This window comes from Metopolophium dirhodum, chromosome 1, assembly GCF_019925205.1.
Source record: "Metopolophium dirhodum isolate CAU chromosome 1, ASM1992520v1, whole genome shotgun sequence".
Lineage (NCBI taxonomy): Eukaryota > Metazoa > Arthropoda > Insecta > Hemiptera > Aphididae > Metopolophium > Metopolophium dirhodum.
In genome coordinates, this window is record NC_083560.1 from 75,072,857 (window position 1) to 75,092,045 (window position 19,189).

The following is a 19,189-nucleotide window of genomic DNA, read 5'->3' on the forward strand; positions in this document are numbered from 1 at the left end:
ACCACCCATCATCCTATCCTGTCATCGTCTCCTGTAGGCGGGTGTAGGGTACAATTCTGTCAACACGTGTAAATATCGTAATATGTACCTATACAAAATACACTATACACTATAATAGTATAGCTCAGGAATGGCAAATTCATGACACACGTGCCTGAGGGGTGGCATGCAAAAAAATGTTGACGGCACACGAAAAATTAAATATTTATATTATATATTATATAATATATTAATTAATATATACCTAAATATAATTTTTATTTTTAATAATAAATTACACCATAACGTACCTATGTATTAATATTTACAGATACAATTGAATAATCGTTATTGACCGATAAATAGCGGAATGCTCTGCTTTTATGTCTCTTTTCATAATATAATGGCACGTTAGAAAAAAAGAGGTAATTTTTGGCACGTAGCGTCAAAATAATTTGTCACTCTTAGTATAGCTATTATAAGAGTTAAACAATTTCGCGAATATTCCAAATAAAATGTAAATTATTATTTATTAATAATAACATAGATATATTTTGTTCTGACTTTTGCACCCCTTGCCTGAGCCATTCTCGCCAAGCCCTTACTATAACTCTGAATGTATTATATTTTCGTTCTGATGTAGGTATTAAACATGGATACATTTTTGATAGTATATAATAACTTATTTAATTAGATACTTACCTTGCCATGTATCAATTTAGCCCTCATTGATTCAAAAATGTAATACATTGAAATAAAAAACTAGATTATATTGTATTGATATTGGATGTATAGTATGGATTTAATATTTTACATGTCAATGGAAATTAATTAGAAAATAGAATAACAAATAGGAGAATACACATGTGAAATTGAGCATAAAACAAATTTTAAGAAAAATAATAGAAGGTATAATACATTTAAAAATAATTCACACAGAATAAAAACAATATCTACAATCACATAACTATATGTAAGTAAGTTTTAAATAAAAATAAATATATATGAATACACCTTGTTATTTTTCAATCATCAACAATAAAATTTTAATAGGTACTTATTGTTATTTTAACTCGCCTATATAATGTAATGTGTTGATTAATTACTAATATAAATACTAATTTTAACCAATTTTGAATCGCATTTGTACCTCTTACAGTAGATGTTATTCAATTAAATTAATAACAATATATAATAATATCATCAAAGTTATTTTGATTGTTTAATCTATTCTATATTTCAATATAATTCAATCTTTGTGTTAATAAAACACAACAATATTGTAAATAATTGCATTATTATTATACCAAAATTAATCCTTGTGAGGAGTACCCATTCAATTATGCTTATTTATAAGTTATACCTACAGCCATTTAATATAATATATTTGGCAATAGAACTTATACCTATATAATTATAATTAATTCAATAATTTTTACTATCATACATTTTAATTGTACAACATGATAAAAAATGTTAAATTTTTAACAACTATAATGTATTTTATAACATAACAAAAATATCATGATAATGGTTTTAATAACAAACAAGATAAAAATATAATCCACTATTAAGTACTCATAACTGAGAAATAATTTCAAACAATGCAGTTTAGAAAAAAAAAGTTTAATAATTGATAATATTAACTAATTTGTATTACACTAGAGGACTTTATCCCTTTGTTTTCCAACCATCATTTTTACTATTTTTTTGTATTATTATTTTTTAATTGTTATAGAATTATAGTTAGCAAAAGATAAAATACCCAATACTTTTTTATAAAGAGATTATAATATATTCAATTATAAGCTATAACTTATAAGGTTTGTTCATAGACAACTATCAATTCTATCAAAAGTTCCAAAAGAACTTAAAAAAAGAAAGTAAAAAGTAGCTATTTAAGAAATACTTTCATAGATATATAAATTAATTTTATAGATATAATTAACTTTACATTCTATGACGACTTTAAAATTGGTTGTAGAACTTTCAGTTAATTTATATGAAATAATAAATAATTATATAAATAATAGAATTGGTTTTTATAAAATCTTCCTGAAGAACCATGTTTGACCCAGGAGAGGTGCCATGTTAAAATATTTGATGAGGGGTTTTGTTGGTCTTTTTAACTGACGAATTAGAAATTATTTTTCTAATCCTGAAAAGTTAATTTATTAACATACTTGGTTATACAATTTACATATTATTATATACTATACCCTCAGACCTTAAGGACTACTCCCAAAAGCCCAATCCTCTCCTTACTAGCGAAAAAAGAATATAATATAACAAAATAATTTATTTTTGAAGGTAAAGGTGCATTATACTCTTAGACAAACTAAATAAATAATAATAAACAAACTATGGACTAATAATTTTTATATTTTTTAATTTTACACGTGTATGATAGGTATTGGATTATAACCAATTTTATTGTTTCAATATACCATTAAATAATAATCAAGATAAAAATAACCCCGGTCAAAAAGACCAACGACAAACGATAGTTTTAAAATACTAATGCTTAATAGAAACTTTTTGACTAATAAATATTAAATTTATAACTACAATTTAAATTTTTATTCAAAGAAGATATCATGTGAAGATTATTTGACATATTTTATAAAACCAAAAACCTATTTCTGTTGTTAAAAAAAATGGTGTATTTTCTATTTATTATATTTTTAAGCTCCAAAATTAAAGTCTACAACATAAAATAAAATAATTAACATACACAATAAGTTTATTCAAAAATTTTAAACGTCAAAAAAAATTAATTTATTATAACATCAATATAAATACAAATATTACTACACTAGGTACTAATGATGATATTTAAATTGATTTAATTTATTACAATCAGAAGATTACATTTGGATTTAATATATACACAATTTGTACTTACGTTTAGTATCTCACATTTTGTTTTCAAATAATAGTTTGTATTTAAGTTGTATTATGAATATAACTGAAATAATAAACATGCACATTATGAAAATAAGATAGATATTTAATACTATATTCCAGCCCACGAGAGTCCAACCGTAAACCGACCACAAAAACACGTCTGTCGCTGCGCATCAGTCCTGCCTTGCTAACCTGAGCTAACCTAAGCTTGCCGAGTAGTGGGAATGGTACCATGGTGGGAGAAAATTTGGCTAGCAAACCTCACGAGCATCAGTATCGATGTGCGGTTTACGGTCAGACTCTCGTGGGTCGGAGTATAGATTATTTTTTGCAACACTGTTAATATTTATAAATATCAAATCAATATTATGCATTTTAAGTTCTTGAAATCAGTAATAATTTTTTTAATTTATTCAAATAGTTAAATCTATGGATGAAAACTTTGAGGGTCATCTTACAATTTTTTTATATAGAAATTATCAATTATAAAATGAATTTTCCATTATTAATAATCAAAAATTAACATACAAATTCAAAACTTTTAATGGGTTACAAACTACAGTTGCTATTTTCAGACTTGTTTTACATATTTGGCATGCTTTTGTATCCGTCATTCATAATATTATAATTTGAAAATGATAATGTACAATATAATAACGTATAGTAAGTAGTTTGTACATCCACAAATTAAATTCATATTGTATAAACTGTATGTTTATTTTTAAATAATTAAGAATCAAGCGACATATGCTGTATGTTATTCTAATATTTATAAAAATTTCTGAGTAATTATAAATATTTACCTATTCTAAGACCTACATCTAGAATTTAATAGGTGCATTTTAAAAAATGTCATGAATAGTATAAAAAAATAAAATGTTCAATGTATTTTGCACTATTTCTAGACTTTAATAGTGATAAAATTTATACAAAATTGAAAATATGTGAAATGAGTAAGGGTATAATGTATACAGTATAGTAGATCTGCCCAACCTTTTTCATTTTGCGGGCCACATTTAAAATGTATATTTATACTGCGGGCTGTATACACTGGTTCATTTTGATAAAATATACACTATTAATATACTTAAAATTTGATAAATATTTTATAATTCTTAACTGCTTATTAAAATAACATTATTTTTTTTAATTATAAATTTATTTTTTTTTTATCTATACTTGTAACAATTTCTAGTTTTATAAAATGGTCACAGGCCAGTTGGAATACTTCCGCGGGCAGTGGGTTGGGCTTGCCTGCCGTATACGAATAACTAACAAATTATAAGTAATAAATAATGTATTATACTGAAATTGATTTATATTTAAGTAAATAATTTTGTATAATTTATTATTTTTTAAAAATTTGTAACTAATTTAGTATTTGGTGAAGAAATGCTGTAATAAACAAATAATTTAAGTTTATATTGTTAACTTCTATAATTGAAAATTAATAAATAAGCAACCATTGAATTTTATATTACTTAAAAATACTAGTTAATGAAACTATTCATACCCGTAGTAAAATTTGGATATTGGGGGAAAACGAATAATTTAAAGGACACTTAAAACTAGCAGTAATTTTGTATGTAAAATTAAGGAATAAAAAAATGTATTATGTTTTTAATAATTAACTATTGACTATGTAGTACCTACTATCAATAAAATACAATAATGGTTCTCAATCTTAGGGTCGCAAATAATTTTTAATGGATTGCTTAAATGTTAGTTATAAAAAATGTTATGAATATAAGTAATATGAGTAAAAATATAAATAAATAAGTTAAGATTAATAGTTTCTCTTAGTTATAGTTATTGAAAAAAATAAGGTGGTTGAGTGAGTGGGTAGACCCCATTGAACATTATTTTCAAAAAGGCCACAACGAAGAATTGGGTGAATATCTTGGGTCACGAACACAGAAAGGTTGAAAACCGCTGTACTTCAACATAATCTACCAATTAATACTATATTATAACATTAGGTTCCATATAATATAGGTACAGTGATAAAGCTTAATAAGCCTGTAGCTGACAAGTACTCTACTAATACTACTGATACATCTATCAACATTTATGATGCATGTGTGTACTTTAATTATATTATTTTAAAAATAACATCAAACATTGTTAACTCTTATACATTTGCACCTACACAATTATTGTAATAAATTGGAAATAACACAAAATATAAAAATAAGAATAAAAAAACAATAAAGCAAAATAAAATAAAATTTATTCCATTTTTATAAAATTTGAAAAACACATCTGTACATAGTTACCTATGTAAATATATCTATAATTTTTTTTTTGAAAGCATTTGCTTTCAAATTCGACAAGCCCTACTCTTTAGTTAAAAAATATATTTTATACTATTATTATATAATATTGATCCATATACGTAGTAAAAATTTTAAAGAATGGATAGTCATATTTTTGTTTGACCAATATTGAATATATTGACTTAATAAATAATTACCCATTTCCATTAGATCCTGAGGGAGTCAGAAGTTCATTAAATGTTTGACATCCAAGATCCAATGAATCTTCAGTATGGAGAAGTGTTGACAGTTTCTAAAAAAATAAAAATAGTAAATAATGATGTTCAATATACGTTATCTTATTGATCAAAAAGTGCTACAATTCTTACAAAAATTTCACTAACTTTTTGACATATATGTTTTTGAAACTTATTGAACTTATTGAGTTCAGATAGTTTTGTTAAACCAATCTTTTTATAATATTTTAACTCATTTAATCGCAGTCTCAGCAGTTTTTCATTCTTTACTCCTTCAATCAAGGCCCTATGAGTGTCAATATTCATAAATCTTGACATTTTCACTAAACGCTCCACAAAAGTTTGTTCAGAACTAAAAATGTAAAAAAATATATAATACTAAACATATTTTCAATTAAAACTCGATACAATGCAACTTTAAAAATGTATTCGGACCCTATTATAATGGCCAAAACTTATAAAAATAATGTTTTCTTATAAATTAGGAGTAGTTTTTTTTAGTAAATATCTAACTATAATTTATGGTTAAGTGCCACTGAGAAAGAATAAACAATAATTGTAATAGATATTATTTTATTTGTAGATATAAAATTTAAAATAATTTTTTGGAAATGATATACCTAAAGTACAGGTAAATTTAGTTTTAATAATTTATTTAGTAAAGTAAAATCATATTATATTTGTATTTAAATTTATGTTTTAAGTTTCTGGTATACTTATAAATTATCACACTTACAATTGTTTTATTTTTGGTAAATCTTTATTTTTGTACATTGCAAAATGTTCAATCAATCTATAGTTGTGAACACATTTTTTAGCTATTCTTCGATCCCACAAAATATCATTATACCTTTCTAAAGCAATTAATGCTTTTACTGTAACATAATTAATTACATTAGTAACATTAATGAGTTAGTAAAATGTTAAGTAAAATGTTTCATGAACAACTACATTACCTTTTTTAATATTGAACAGTGTGCTCGTACATAGATCTTTTGATTTCTAAAAAATTGCATAAGATAAATATAAATTATAATATAAATAAATTATGTAACTGAATGATATCTTTTAATGTTAATCACTATTTAATATTACTTGCCTATATTTAATTTAAATTAAATGTTTATAAAAACATTTTTTTTAAATAAATCTGAGACTCATATAAGAGCAGTTATAGGAGTATATTACTATATTAGTATATAATATACTATATAATAAAAATGTACTATAGAACACCTTTATTTCAAGTAGAATAATATAAATAATATATTGTTTTATAATTTATATGATGGTATATCTTACAAAGGTATCTTTAGTATCCATCATATCTTTTGTAGTGCCATTATATTTTTCCATAGAAAGTTTTGAATGATAACCGTCTAAATTAGTTTCGAAATCTTCCACATTGTCCAAGGCAGATTCAGCAATATTCATGTAAGGCTAATCAAAATAATAAGCTTAAAGTAGTTTATATCAGTAACAATAAAATATAATATATATTTTTAAGACATTTTCATACATATTCAAATTCATCAGTAATGTAATTATAACTAGTATCAGCAAATAAATTATGATCCACTACGGGGTACTTTAATTCAACAGGTTGTTTAAAAAACCATGTACGATCTAAAATAATTGGCTTATTTAATGGTGGCTTCCAAGTTCCTCGCCTGATTGGATCATCAAAGTATCGAAGTAAATACTCTTTTTTTATTTCTGTTAGATAAACATAAATACATAAATTAGAATAATAATAATATTCTGCGATTAGTTTCAACATATAATTAAAAATACATTTTTTTAAATATAATATATTTATATAATACCAAATATATTAAAAAATCAAATAGTCATATACACAGTCAACATTTATCAAAAAAGTATTAACAAAAAATGTAGTTTATACCTTCAGGAGTTCTTATTATAAAATAATTAACTTTTCCAAAATGTTCATAAAAATTAGTTTTATTAAATTCTTCTGAAATTTTTTCCCAATTACCATAACCATATATAGCCGTGTAATCTAATAATAACTCTAAATCTGATTTATTCCATATATTTTTTTCATTAACTATAATTCCTTCTCCTGTATCTGTTATTATCTATAAAATAAATTATTAGTTAGTCTTACACGTAATTAAAAGTTCATAATAATTATTAAACAATTACCAATAAAATAATTAGATAACTAGCTATCAGTACCAATATAGAGATTTAATGCAACACTTAAAAAGGTAGGTATATTTTTAGACTTTATATTTTGTTAGTTAAAATATAAAAAAAAAATTAATAAAATTAATAATAAAAATATTAATTTTTGTATTGAGTTTATGGAAAAATTGAAACATAGTAAATTTAATAAGCTAAGTAACATTACAATACTTAAATTCAGAATACATTTTAAAACTAATTTGAGTTTATCAAATTGTGTTCCAGGCATTGATGGAAGTTTATAATATATATTATGCTTTAATGAAAGAAAAATTAAATATTAAAAAAACTGGGATTTTAACACATTTTTAAATTTTAATTGTTTGTACGTTGCTCAAAAAATAGGCAATAATTAAATTATTCTTATAAGGTTAAAAACCAAATTACATGCAAACATGCATAATAAAGTTGAAAATAAATTACCTATACTCATTCAAAAACACAGGTTAGTCAAGTTTCAATAATGTAATTTATAATACCTACCTAATATTATATTTAACATTATTCTCAAGCATCAAAAAATTAATTATGTAAATTTAAGTCATTACAAAAATACATCAATTAATGATTATAAAGACACATATATAAGACGATAAATTGCACTGCAACTTAGTGCTTTGTAAGACATTTAATATCAACTGGACCTGAAACTTAAATTAATTTCAGAATCTAAAATTATTGTTGACGTTCAAGAGACATTATAAACAATAAAAATATACATCAACTTCAAATAAAAATAGTACTATTGATGTATACATCATTAATTGAGACTAAATAATATTTAAAACCATAAATATTTTACATTATTAAAATGTATAATAGTTATAAAATGTAAAATGTTATTTTAATATGTTATTATACATACTATATTTTTTTTTATTAACAATGTATAAATAAAGTATGTACCGGGGTTTGGGACTTATAGCATTTGAATATCCATCATAGATATGGTAAAACATAGCAGAGTGGTATAAAATAAGTTTCAAAGTACAGAGAATTTAATTATAAAGCTTTATTTTGCATATTTTTAATTATTTTATGTATATTGAAGCTTATTTAACGGTTTTTAACAATTACCAGCATTATTCATGAATCATATTCACGGATTTCAAGAACTTCTAGAAATTCTACGCTGAGTTATTTATTATTATAATTATACAAAATTAAATTAATTTACTTAATTCTAATATTCATATATTAATAAAAGTTGTAAGTTCGTAACCTAGGTTTTAATATAACATAATTATTTGAAAGAATATCTAGGTAGTATATAAGAAGTTTAACATTTGTTGGTATTTATCGATCAAATTTGAATCTAATAATATAAAATTTATTGTTTATTGACACAATTATAAAAAAACATTAAATAAAAATCATATATCTTATTTGAAGTTAACTAAAAAGTCTATATTATCTTTAAACTAAGTACTTATTTTATTTCATTTCATTTTTTAGAAGTATTATCGACAACTTTTTAGACAGAGATATGATTTAAAATCTTTAAGTTCGGCAAATATTTAAACATAAATCCAATTAGTTGGGGAAATTGTATTTTCTTATATTCTTAATTTATACATCTTCTTAAATGTATTTTTTTTTATTTATTTATTTATTTAATTTAATAATAACAATACAAATATTATTTTTATTTAGAAGTAACACCCTCGAAAGGTAATGATATAAATTTATTTATTAAATTGAATTTTAAGCATTTCTTTTTTTGTTTTATTATATTTATTTGTTAATAAGAAAAATATCAACTATTTAAAGAAAAGTTGAATTAAATTAAAAAATATTTTTTTCCCAATGTTTTATTATTTTAAATATTTATAGGTTTTAATGTATAATGTTATTAAGTTTTATAAAATAGTACATTTTTGTGTGTCAAATACAAAAGTATCCAAAGTGAATTGTTATAAACAAGAATATTTTCTAACTTGAAGACAAATATTCCAAAAATACAAAACAAATAACGTTTATATTCTTGGTTTATAGAAAATGTAATAAATTAATAACTTTGTTGGTACTATATATTTGATTAAAACGGTTATTGACTATTATGTAAATTTATGTTAATAAATATCAATGTAGTTGACTATTTTCTTATTTAATATTGTTAATTTAAAAATAAAATAAAATAATTTATATGCAAATCTTTTATAAGTGTGAGTGTGTGAGGTTGAGTGTGTGTGTGTGGGGGGGGGGGGGAATATGTTAAATGGCGGCCAGAAGCTCTGAACATAATTTTAGTATGTTTGAGTGTCCAAAATACATTTATTTATCCTACATAAAATAACTACGTCAAAATCATTAAAATGTACAATATTACTCAAAAAAGGTATGACTATTGACTATCATATTATAATTTTGGCTAAAATCAAAAATCAACCAATGTTTTGGCTTTAAACATAAATCATACTATATTTTATATGCTTAAGAGAAGAACATGACATGTTGTCTCCCTCTTAAAAATTTAAAACATAATAAATTTGTGTTCAGTAGAACTAATCATAATAATATAATATAGAGCAGCGTGCCCAACTCTCGGAAGTATTCCAAACAGCACATGAAAATTTTATAAAATTAGGTAATTTGTAATAGGTTAACAGTATAAATAAAAATAAAAATAATAATTTAAAAAAAAAATTTATTTTATTAATCTTTTAAGAATTATAAAATATCTTAGAATTGTGTAGTTTCTAATGATAAAAACAAATTGTTAGCTAGCGACTAGCGTGGAAATATTCAGTGAACAAAGGTTATATTATACATTGTATTGTATTTATCAGAATGAACAAAAAAACTATGAATATGAATTTTTAATGTGGCCCGCCAGTTGAAAAAGGTTGGGCACGCTTGATATAGAGCATCATTTGTAGTTTTTGCGGTATTTAAATTTTGAATTGAGTTATGAGTATGTTAAATATTATAAAATAAAAATTCTAGAAAACTAGCTTAAAAATTTTAATACTGTCAAAATCCAAAGTTTATGCACAGATAAATAAAAATGAGTGTTGCAAGTATCCACTGATGAAGTAAAACTTCTTTCAGAGAAAAAGCCAAAAAAGCTAGTTCCCCTGACTGGAATCAAACTCGCAACATTGTGGTTGATATCTCATGGTACTGATCATTACGCTATTGTATATATCGTGCGACCGACTGTAATGGTTTATAATCTATTTCTTTTTGGTGCCCTCTGTAAAGAAGGGCACCAATTTCACCATTTCACTTCAAAAATATATATTATTTACTTACACTTGAAGTTTTGAAACATCCCATCTCAACTGCATCTTCATATGTAATTAAAGGTTCAACATGGGCATATGTTTCAAGAAATTGCCAAATTCTTTGATTTAAAATTAAATTTTCAAATTCTGTTTTTGCTTCTATATGGATAAAATTATAAAATATATAAAATATTAAATATACATCACAAATTTAAACCAACATAATAAATTTATATAAACAAATTCTTAAAAAAATATTAAAATACATCAACCACTATTTGCTAAATGTAGGATATACTTTTTTTTACTTCCCGTATTTCTATGTTACACATTAAGTTACACATCTTCAATGATTCAAAACCATTTTGTAAATACAATAAATTTTATAATTAAAAAGAACTGTTATTATAATAGTGTACTATGTTTGAAAGCCATGATAAATAATAAATAATAGCATTAAAAAAACAATTCTACGTGAGATTTATTAAAATTACAGCTATCTTTATTTTTATTTTTATTATTTCAACTATTTTTTCAAAGTTTTTCTGAAGGTTACTGAAATAGTTTTAAAGAAGTGGTTGTAGACTGGCAACAAAAAATTTGAATGTGGCTTGCCACTTGCGTTATCAACGAGCTAGATATTTGTTTATATCACATAACATTGTAGGATAAATGTTCAATAAAGATTCTTTATTGCTTGAAACATGTATTTTTTTCATGGGTATCATACTAATAATTTGTTCATTATCTATTTTACAGATTGTGAAATGAAAATTTAAGTTCAAAAAATATTAATCTTCAATTTATTTCTTAAATAGGTATAGTTTTATAATAGTTGGATTACAATAAAAAAAAATTAATCAGCAATTAACCAGCACATTTTTTAGGTAGATATATATAAATGAGACATTTAAGTTTACACACTCTGGTTTTAACTTTAAAATACCTATGATTTAGAAGTTTGTTACTTTTAACTTTTTAGTTCTTAATAAATATAAAAAACTGTAGTTCTAAAAATACTTCTTAGCTTACCAGTAACATTTTTTGATCTTATATGTTGAGCAACAGAATCCCAATCTGTAATACAATTTTCAGAATTTAATGGATCTATGAATTTATCAGAGTGCTCACTTAACCACTCTTCTAGGGCATACAAAAATGATAACTCTTCTATAGCAGTCCAATTGGATCCTTGAAAATAAACATCACTAGAATAAGTCTGAAATAAATAAAATAAAAACATAATTAAGAGAATAAATAAAATAAAATAAAATACAAACTTTCACTTCAGTTATCAAAGTATAGCCATGACTATTTTTATGTTTTCCAATTTCAGCTCCACTTGCAAAACACTACAAGCATGTAGAATAATTTTATTTTAATATACATGTATGTAACAAATAAATGCATAAATAAATGTATAACTAACCACTAGACATAAATAAAAATTTTCACAAGTCTGTTTATTTGAGCAACAGGTATATACAGTAATTAATTTGTAATTTGAAAATTTATGGCTGTCTGTTCGATAACCAATAACTTCAAATTCATCTTGACAGTATGTACAAACTAAACACTTCCCTAAAACAAAAAAAAATTACGTTTTTATAGTGTTATAAATACACGACTGGTTAAGTTATTTATAAGATTTTTTTTTATTTAGTTAAATAGGAAAATGATAATATGCATCAATAAGGAAAAGTTAAAAGATAATTTAATTTTTGGTAAACTCAGTAAGTAAGATTTTAGTTTTTTAGTTAAACATTTTTTTGAACTATTTATTATGTATTTTTTTTTATACAACGCTAATGTTCTTTACATCTTACCAACCAAAAACTAAATTATAGACTATAGTGTTTATATGTTATACAGTATTTTCATATAGTATGTATTTCATTAAAGTTTTTGTTTTTAAATAAAAGAACAATAGTTACTATCTATCTATTATTACTAATAAATTAGATTGAAAAAATATAAAATGTTCAACATTAACATTCATTTTAAATATTATTGGCATAAAAACGAAATAGGCTGAAATAGTTAAATGTAATACAATTGAAAACAAAATAAAATAACTTAACTTAACTTGATTCTTAAAATAAAAAATTAATTTGTGAATTCCACATTAATTCAAAAATAAATTTAGTAAATTTATAGTTCTAAGTAAATGAAAATCCAAAAGTAACTATGTAGGAGAGTTAAAAATTTTAAATTAAATTAACTTTTTAACTCGTTAATTCCCAGCCTTGCATAAATATAAAATTATTTAATGTAATCAAAAATTACTAAATTATTATCAATGATATTTTTATTTTCTACAGATCAAGGAAACGTAATAGTAATATAAGAAGTTTAAATTCTTTATATTGAATTGTGTGTACCTCCTTTGTAATTACATTTTTCGGTACTAGTGGGACAGTGGTTCAAAAGTTTTGTGTAGCATCTGCACAACTAATTAAAAAGACCTAGAAGGAAAACTAAATGATAGAACATTTTCTTAGTAATTTCTCTAGCACAAAATAATTTCAATATTTAAAAAGCAATTAGCATAAACCTGGTTTTTAAAATAAAGATGTAATTTTGAATAAAATTCATGTTATTTGTACATTAAGACAATAATTTTCAAAAATTGTTAACTAATTTTGAGCTTATTATATTAGGTATACTATAAGTATTTAGTACATACAGTCATCAAAGTATAAAGTTTAAATTTCCTCAAAAATTTTTTTTGGATTTAGGACAGATAAGACATTTCATTTGACATAACAAAGACATTTGTGACTAAAATTACTTTTGGTTTCAGATAAATCATCTACTACAATGTTTTGTTCTTCAATGGTACATTTGTATTCATCTACATCATCTAGTGCAGGTGGATAAAAAAAAATATCCAAATCTTCAATAGGAAGTTGCTGAAAACAATAATTAAGTAGATGATCATTTAAGATATAATCAAAAATATTTTAAATAAACATAAAATTAAAAAAAAATAGTTGATTACTTCTTTCAAAACATGTTCATATTCGCATCTAGGTCCTTCAATACGTTTTGTTCGATCAGGTATTTGAGGTCTTGTAATTGAGGATGGTAACCAAGTTCCACGCAAAATAGGATTTTGAATAAAACGAAGTACATATTCCTCTTTAATTTCTATTTATAAATATTTATCAATATTAATTTTAACAAATTGCCTTAATATGTAAAACTAATAGTAAGCATTTTTATCAAACAATACTCTTAATATTGAAGTTGATTTAATGTTTATTATTTTGTTTCTTATTTTAAAGTTATAAGTTTAGTTTAGGAAAATAAAAAAGGAAGTTTAAGGTAGGTACTTAGAAATAAAATATTTAAATAGAAGCAATTAATTTAACTATTTACACACATAAAAAATCTATTGTACCCTCGAAAGAAACAGTGGCGCAATTTGAATTTTGAAAAGGTAAGCCTGGGTCTTAACATTTTAATACATTCCTAACTTATGGTCAATATAGGCAAGTTGTTTTTTTTTTTATATTTTTTGCCTCCAAACTAGGTTTATACCTGAGGGTGGATCAATCTCCCTCCTCCCAAAGTATGATGTTATTAAGTCCTTATTTCGAAAAAATTTACCTATTAAATACTTTCTATCTTCTCCCCACTTTATTTAATTTAATTTAATAAATAGAAAAACAATACGCACATGGAGCGTATAACTCTGTGAAAAGCGATAACACCACAAAAATGTTAACGGTACAAAATTATTACAATTTAAAAGTATCCTGATATCCACTACAAAAGTCTCATAAACATGGTCTTAGATTATATAATAATCATTGCAACTACAGTGCTTGCCCCCCTCCCCCCCGGCCATCATGGATTTGCCGCTAGACTCATTTAAAGTGTATAAAGTATAGATTTTTAGTTAAGAGTAAGATAATTAATTGGAAATAGAAGTATAAATCAAATTTGATGTTGTATAAATATGATCGTCTACTCGTGTCAATAAAAGGACATAGAACCCTTTGAAAACCAGGTGCCTTAATGTTTGGCATTGCCATCATTCCGGTTGTTGTGCCACTGTTGATAGGTGTAACATAATTTAAATTTAATATTGTAATAATATGCCAAGAAAGTTAAATAAAAATAAATTACTCATTGCTGATAAATATGTGCGTTTTCCTCTTGGATATTCCATGTGTATAATTGTATTATATTGTTTACACATATCTTCCCAATTGCCATAGCCAAATTCTCCAGCACATTGCAATAACAATTGTAATTGATAACTATCTAATGTATTCTTATTTTGCATTGTCAGATCCTAAAAAAAAAGTTGTAATTCTTCAATGCACAGAAAATCCTGTTAATTAGAATACCTACTATAATAATAAGTACTAACCCACTAACAGCCCATTTGCAAACAATTTCCCAAATACAAAATCAAATTTTAACCCAAAGTTTAATATTTTTCTTTTTTATTAAGTTTTTAATTACTTCATAGCGTATTTATACAAAATTTGTTGTGTAAGGTACACAAAATCACACATTGCAGTGTTTCTAGAAATTCTTATTTATTTACTTTTATATAAAGTCAGGTTAAACAAAATGTAAAATGCATAATGTTTAGTATAATAGTACTATATCACACAATATGTATCTAAGAAGAACATATTTTAAATATAGCCATATAATATCGTAAAAATTAACATTTTAGAAATTATTAACTATTTGATGTATTTTGTGCAAAAATAGCATTAACTATATTTTTTACATGAGATATTTTGGGAATGATATATTTTTTGTATATAGTAAGGTAATACCTAAAGATTAGTATTTACAATGGTTTAAAAGTAACAATTAATAAAAATACTTCATTGTTATCATGTAACCTATTTAAAACTATAAGCCTACAAAGCCAAAAAATATGATTGGAATGCATTCAATCTAATTAAAACTATTATGAGTTTTAATAACTACTAGTTATCATACTACTTATGTCTATGCAAAGATATATCATTCTACATTTTATGAACACTTTTGTGTGAATTTATAGGTAATCAATTCTATTTTTTATCTAATAATTACAATTAAAATTGAATAATATATAATATAGCTGTATTATTAAAAAGATATTATGTACCTATTAATTTATTATCATTCATCAATAAACATTATATTCCAATAATAGAACAATAACTACCAATCAAAAGTTACCAAATGCATAAATTCACAATAAATAATAGTACATATAAAATTAAAATATTATTTTCCTTGGTTTTGAACATAATATATCATACAGTGTAGTACAGTGCATTAGTGTTAATATGAAATAAATTATCTTCTTATTTTAAATATATTAGATACCTGATTATTATATCGATTATATCTAATATTTTCCTCTAGAATTTCATAATCTTCTTCTTTTTCTCTATCTGCTGGAATTTTTAAGTACTGCAAAAAAGAAAAAATAATGCTTAAAAATAATGAACCTGGGGGTCCACAACTAAAGGTTAATGATATAAAAATCAAAAACCACAAGAATGTATACAAATTAATTAAAATATACATGATGATACAAATACATAGAATAATTATTAGGTACTATAATACATATACAACATACTTTACGTGTTGGAAAATAAATAGGACAATTTTCCAAACAACCCATTGCTATGGCTTGATCTAATGTCACAACTTGAGGATTTCCTATGTGTTTATTAACTAGTTTAATAACGTTTTGACCAAAATATCCATTGACAAAAGTATCATAATATTCTTTTTTTACATCTTCAAACAAATAGAAAAAATTGAAAATATTGGGTAAATAGCAAATAAATACATTTATAAACAATAACCTAATTGAATATACCTTCAGGATATTCGGATCCAACTACACTTGCAACATCTTCCCAACTATCTACAAGTTTTTTTGGTCCTAAATGTTTTTCAGTGTCTTCAGAAATCCACTCTTCTAAAGCATCCAAAAGTTTTGTTGAAAAAGTACTTGATTTAAAGACTGTCTATAATTAAATCAATGCAAATTATGTCAGATTATATTTTATATGAACCATATACCTTATACTTACAACTAATTTATAATCGTGGTAATTCTTATGGAGGCCAATTTCAGCCCCGCTGGAAAAACACTAAAATAATAAGGATAAGGATAATTACAAAATGTTAATAAATTTAATATTAAAGAATACCTACTACTTTACACTTTTATATACAATGTATATTTTTAAATATAATTAAACTTCTTTAGTTAAATAAATACATTAGAACTAAAACGCTGATACTATTGTGATATAAATAAAATTGAATACAATATTGAACTAATCAATATATTGTAGATATTTCAATTAAAAATGTTAAATGAAATGTACAAAAAATAATAGGCTTTTAAGTAAATCAGTGCATGTTTATAAATGCATTATTTGTATGCTAACTTACAAGCCCAGTTAATAACAAATATTAATTATAATATATAATAATTTTTGAGTAATATAAAAATAAATTAAATTTTTATAAACGATCACACGTTTGTTAATATTGAATAAATAGTTAAAGTTTTAATAGGTACGAATTAATTTTTACCATTAAACAAAGAAAAAATTCTTCACAAATTGCACAACGGATAAAAATAATCATTGAGTTGTACGCATTATTTGATTGACATGGAAAACTTGAGATTTCATCTTGACAATAAGTACAAAAATAATTCACTTGTGATACAGGGATACCTTAAACATTTTAAAATAATGAATTAGTTATGAAGTTAAAGTAATAATTCAAATCCAAAAAACATCTCTACAACACAAAATGTACTTTGATATTAAGAATGGTATAGTAACAGAATACAATTTAACTAAAAATTACAATTAAATTTATGTTTTTACATAAAAATAGGTAATTATTAAGCTATATAACTGAATATCTATGTTTCTGAATCAAAAATCTAAAATTGTTGTAATAAATGTGTTTAAAGTTTTTATGAATTGGGATTTAACTCATGATTAGTCATTACCAGTTATAGAATTTGAATCATCAGAAATGTAAGTTGACATAATGTACTAAATTATAGTTCTTAAAAAAAATCTACTGGATTACTTCTCTTTCAAACATTTGATATGACATAACTCCATTTGACTTTTGAAAACACACTGAAATATAAAATTTAAAAATATATTATTTAATTTTATTATCTTACTAATTTGCAAGGAAAATAACTATCATTCTGTATAATGATTTCATGAATAAGTAAATTATTTTATGACAAAATAAAGCAATTTTACAATAATGATTACGAGAACCGTGAAATAAATCTTGTGTGCCACCAATATTTAAAACTGGAAAACATTTTACATGATTATTTTGAATAGTAGTTGTGCTTATTCTATAAGATAAAAGAATTAAAATATTAAAAAGCTTACTCACAATAATCAGTGGTGCATGAATTTGAAACAAAATTTGTGAAATTGTATAATACTTTTGGTTTTATTTTTTTATAATGCCACTATATCGGTTAAAATATTTCATACGGGAATACACAGGGGAGAACAATTTATTATCATGCACCTACTTTTTTTTTTTATCTATTTCATTCACTGATATTTAAATAGGTACTTCTTTCTTATTTTAATTAAAATTAAAATTAATAAATGAGTTTATTCATATTACCTATTTAGTAATGCATTAATACAATTTGTAACCAAAAAGTTCATTTTTTATTATAACCGAAGACCGATGTGAAATAGGTAAAATTATTCTTGCACTTGCACCACAATAATATAATATTTAACGATACCTACCATTACGTGATATTAAATGATTCCTTATTCAGTTTTTATTGAATTTAGGGAAACAAATACATCATTGAGTAGAATTATGTAACTATGAGCTATTGTTTTTTAAATTTACATTAAGTATACATTATACAATATTTTATATAAAAAATAATACTGATGTTTGAAGATAACTGATAACACTTTATCCCATGTCTAGACAGTGTCGACGACGACCGACTTTTGCTTATCACAGACTATCTTAAATCGTGGTTCACAGTACTTTGGTAAGTGGTAGTGTTATGATAAGAATTAATAATATTGTGATACTGTCGTGTACAAGACGTGTACCACATCCATAGATAATAAAGATATCTTGACAACAACTGTGTATTTTTTTTTATAGACAGTCGTGTAGAAGTTGTGTGTGTACCATACTGGCGTACTGTTATATGTTCGTGGTACCGCCCAATGATATATTATATCATGACTAAATAAATTTATTTAGTCATGTACTCATGTATTAGTATTATACTATTATCCATTGCTGCATTCTTGAAGGCTTTTATTTTTTTAGAGGAAACCTA

At 23.6% G+C, this 19,189-nt stretch overlaps 1 protein-coding gene across 5 annotated transcripts; it reads right to left on the bottom strand.

Annotated features, from left to right (window-relative positions):
* Positions 1-914: 914 nt before the first annotated feature.
* Positions 915-18,793, bottom strand: LOC132935978 (uncharacterized). 5 transcript variants are annotated; one of them, XM_061002623.1, is made up of 23 exons: positions 18,630-18,793; positions 17,846-17,981; positions 17,416-17,561; positions 16,905-16,964; positions 16,688-16,838; positions 16,442-16,605; positions 16,183-16,269; positions 14,971-15,139; positions 13,838-13,986; positions 13,628-13,748; positions 12,266-12,417; positions 12,117-12,188; positions 11,869-12,055; positions 10,865-10,995; positions 7,305-7,500; positions 6,918-7,114; positions 6,701-6,838; positions 6,355-6,400; positions 6,135-6,273; positions 5,546-5,750; positions 5,360-5,454; positions 2,885-2,947; positions 915-2,683 (listed from the first exon to the last, which is right to left on the bottom strand). In XM_061002623.1, the coding sequence occupies exons 2-22, from the start codon at positions 17,883-17,885 to the stop codon at positions 2,926-2,928; spliced, it is 2,667 nt and encodes an 888-aa protein (XP_060858606.1). In that variant the 5' UTR covers positions 17,886-17,981; positions 18,630-18,793; the 3' UTR covers positions 915-2,683; positions 2,885-2,925. The 5 variants fall into 5 exon arrangements, with proteins under 5 accessions (XP_060858606.1, XP_060858607.1, XP_060858603.1 ...); XM_061002624.1 differs by having other exon boundaries at positions 918-2,137; XM_061002620.1 differs by lacking the exon at positions 915-2,683 and having other exon boundaries at positions 2,734-2,947.
* Between the last annotated feature and the right edge of the window lie 396 nt (positions 18,794-19,189).

Excerpts from the sequence above, each read along its gene's own strand:
- LOC132935978 (XM_061002623.1), bottom strand. The coding sequence starts at position 17,885 with ATGTCAACTTACATTTCTGATGATTCAAATTCTATAACTG. Across the intron at positions 12,056-12,116 it reads CTTTGATAACTGAAGTGAAA|ACTTATTCTAGTGATGTTTA; the intron begins GTTTGTATTTTA and ends TATTTATTTCAG. Across the intron at positions 10,996-11,868 it reads AAGATCAAAAAATGTTACTG|AAGCAAAAACAGAATTTGAA; the intron begins GTAAGCTAAGAA and ends TTATCCATATAG.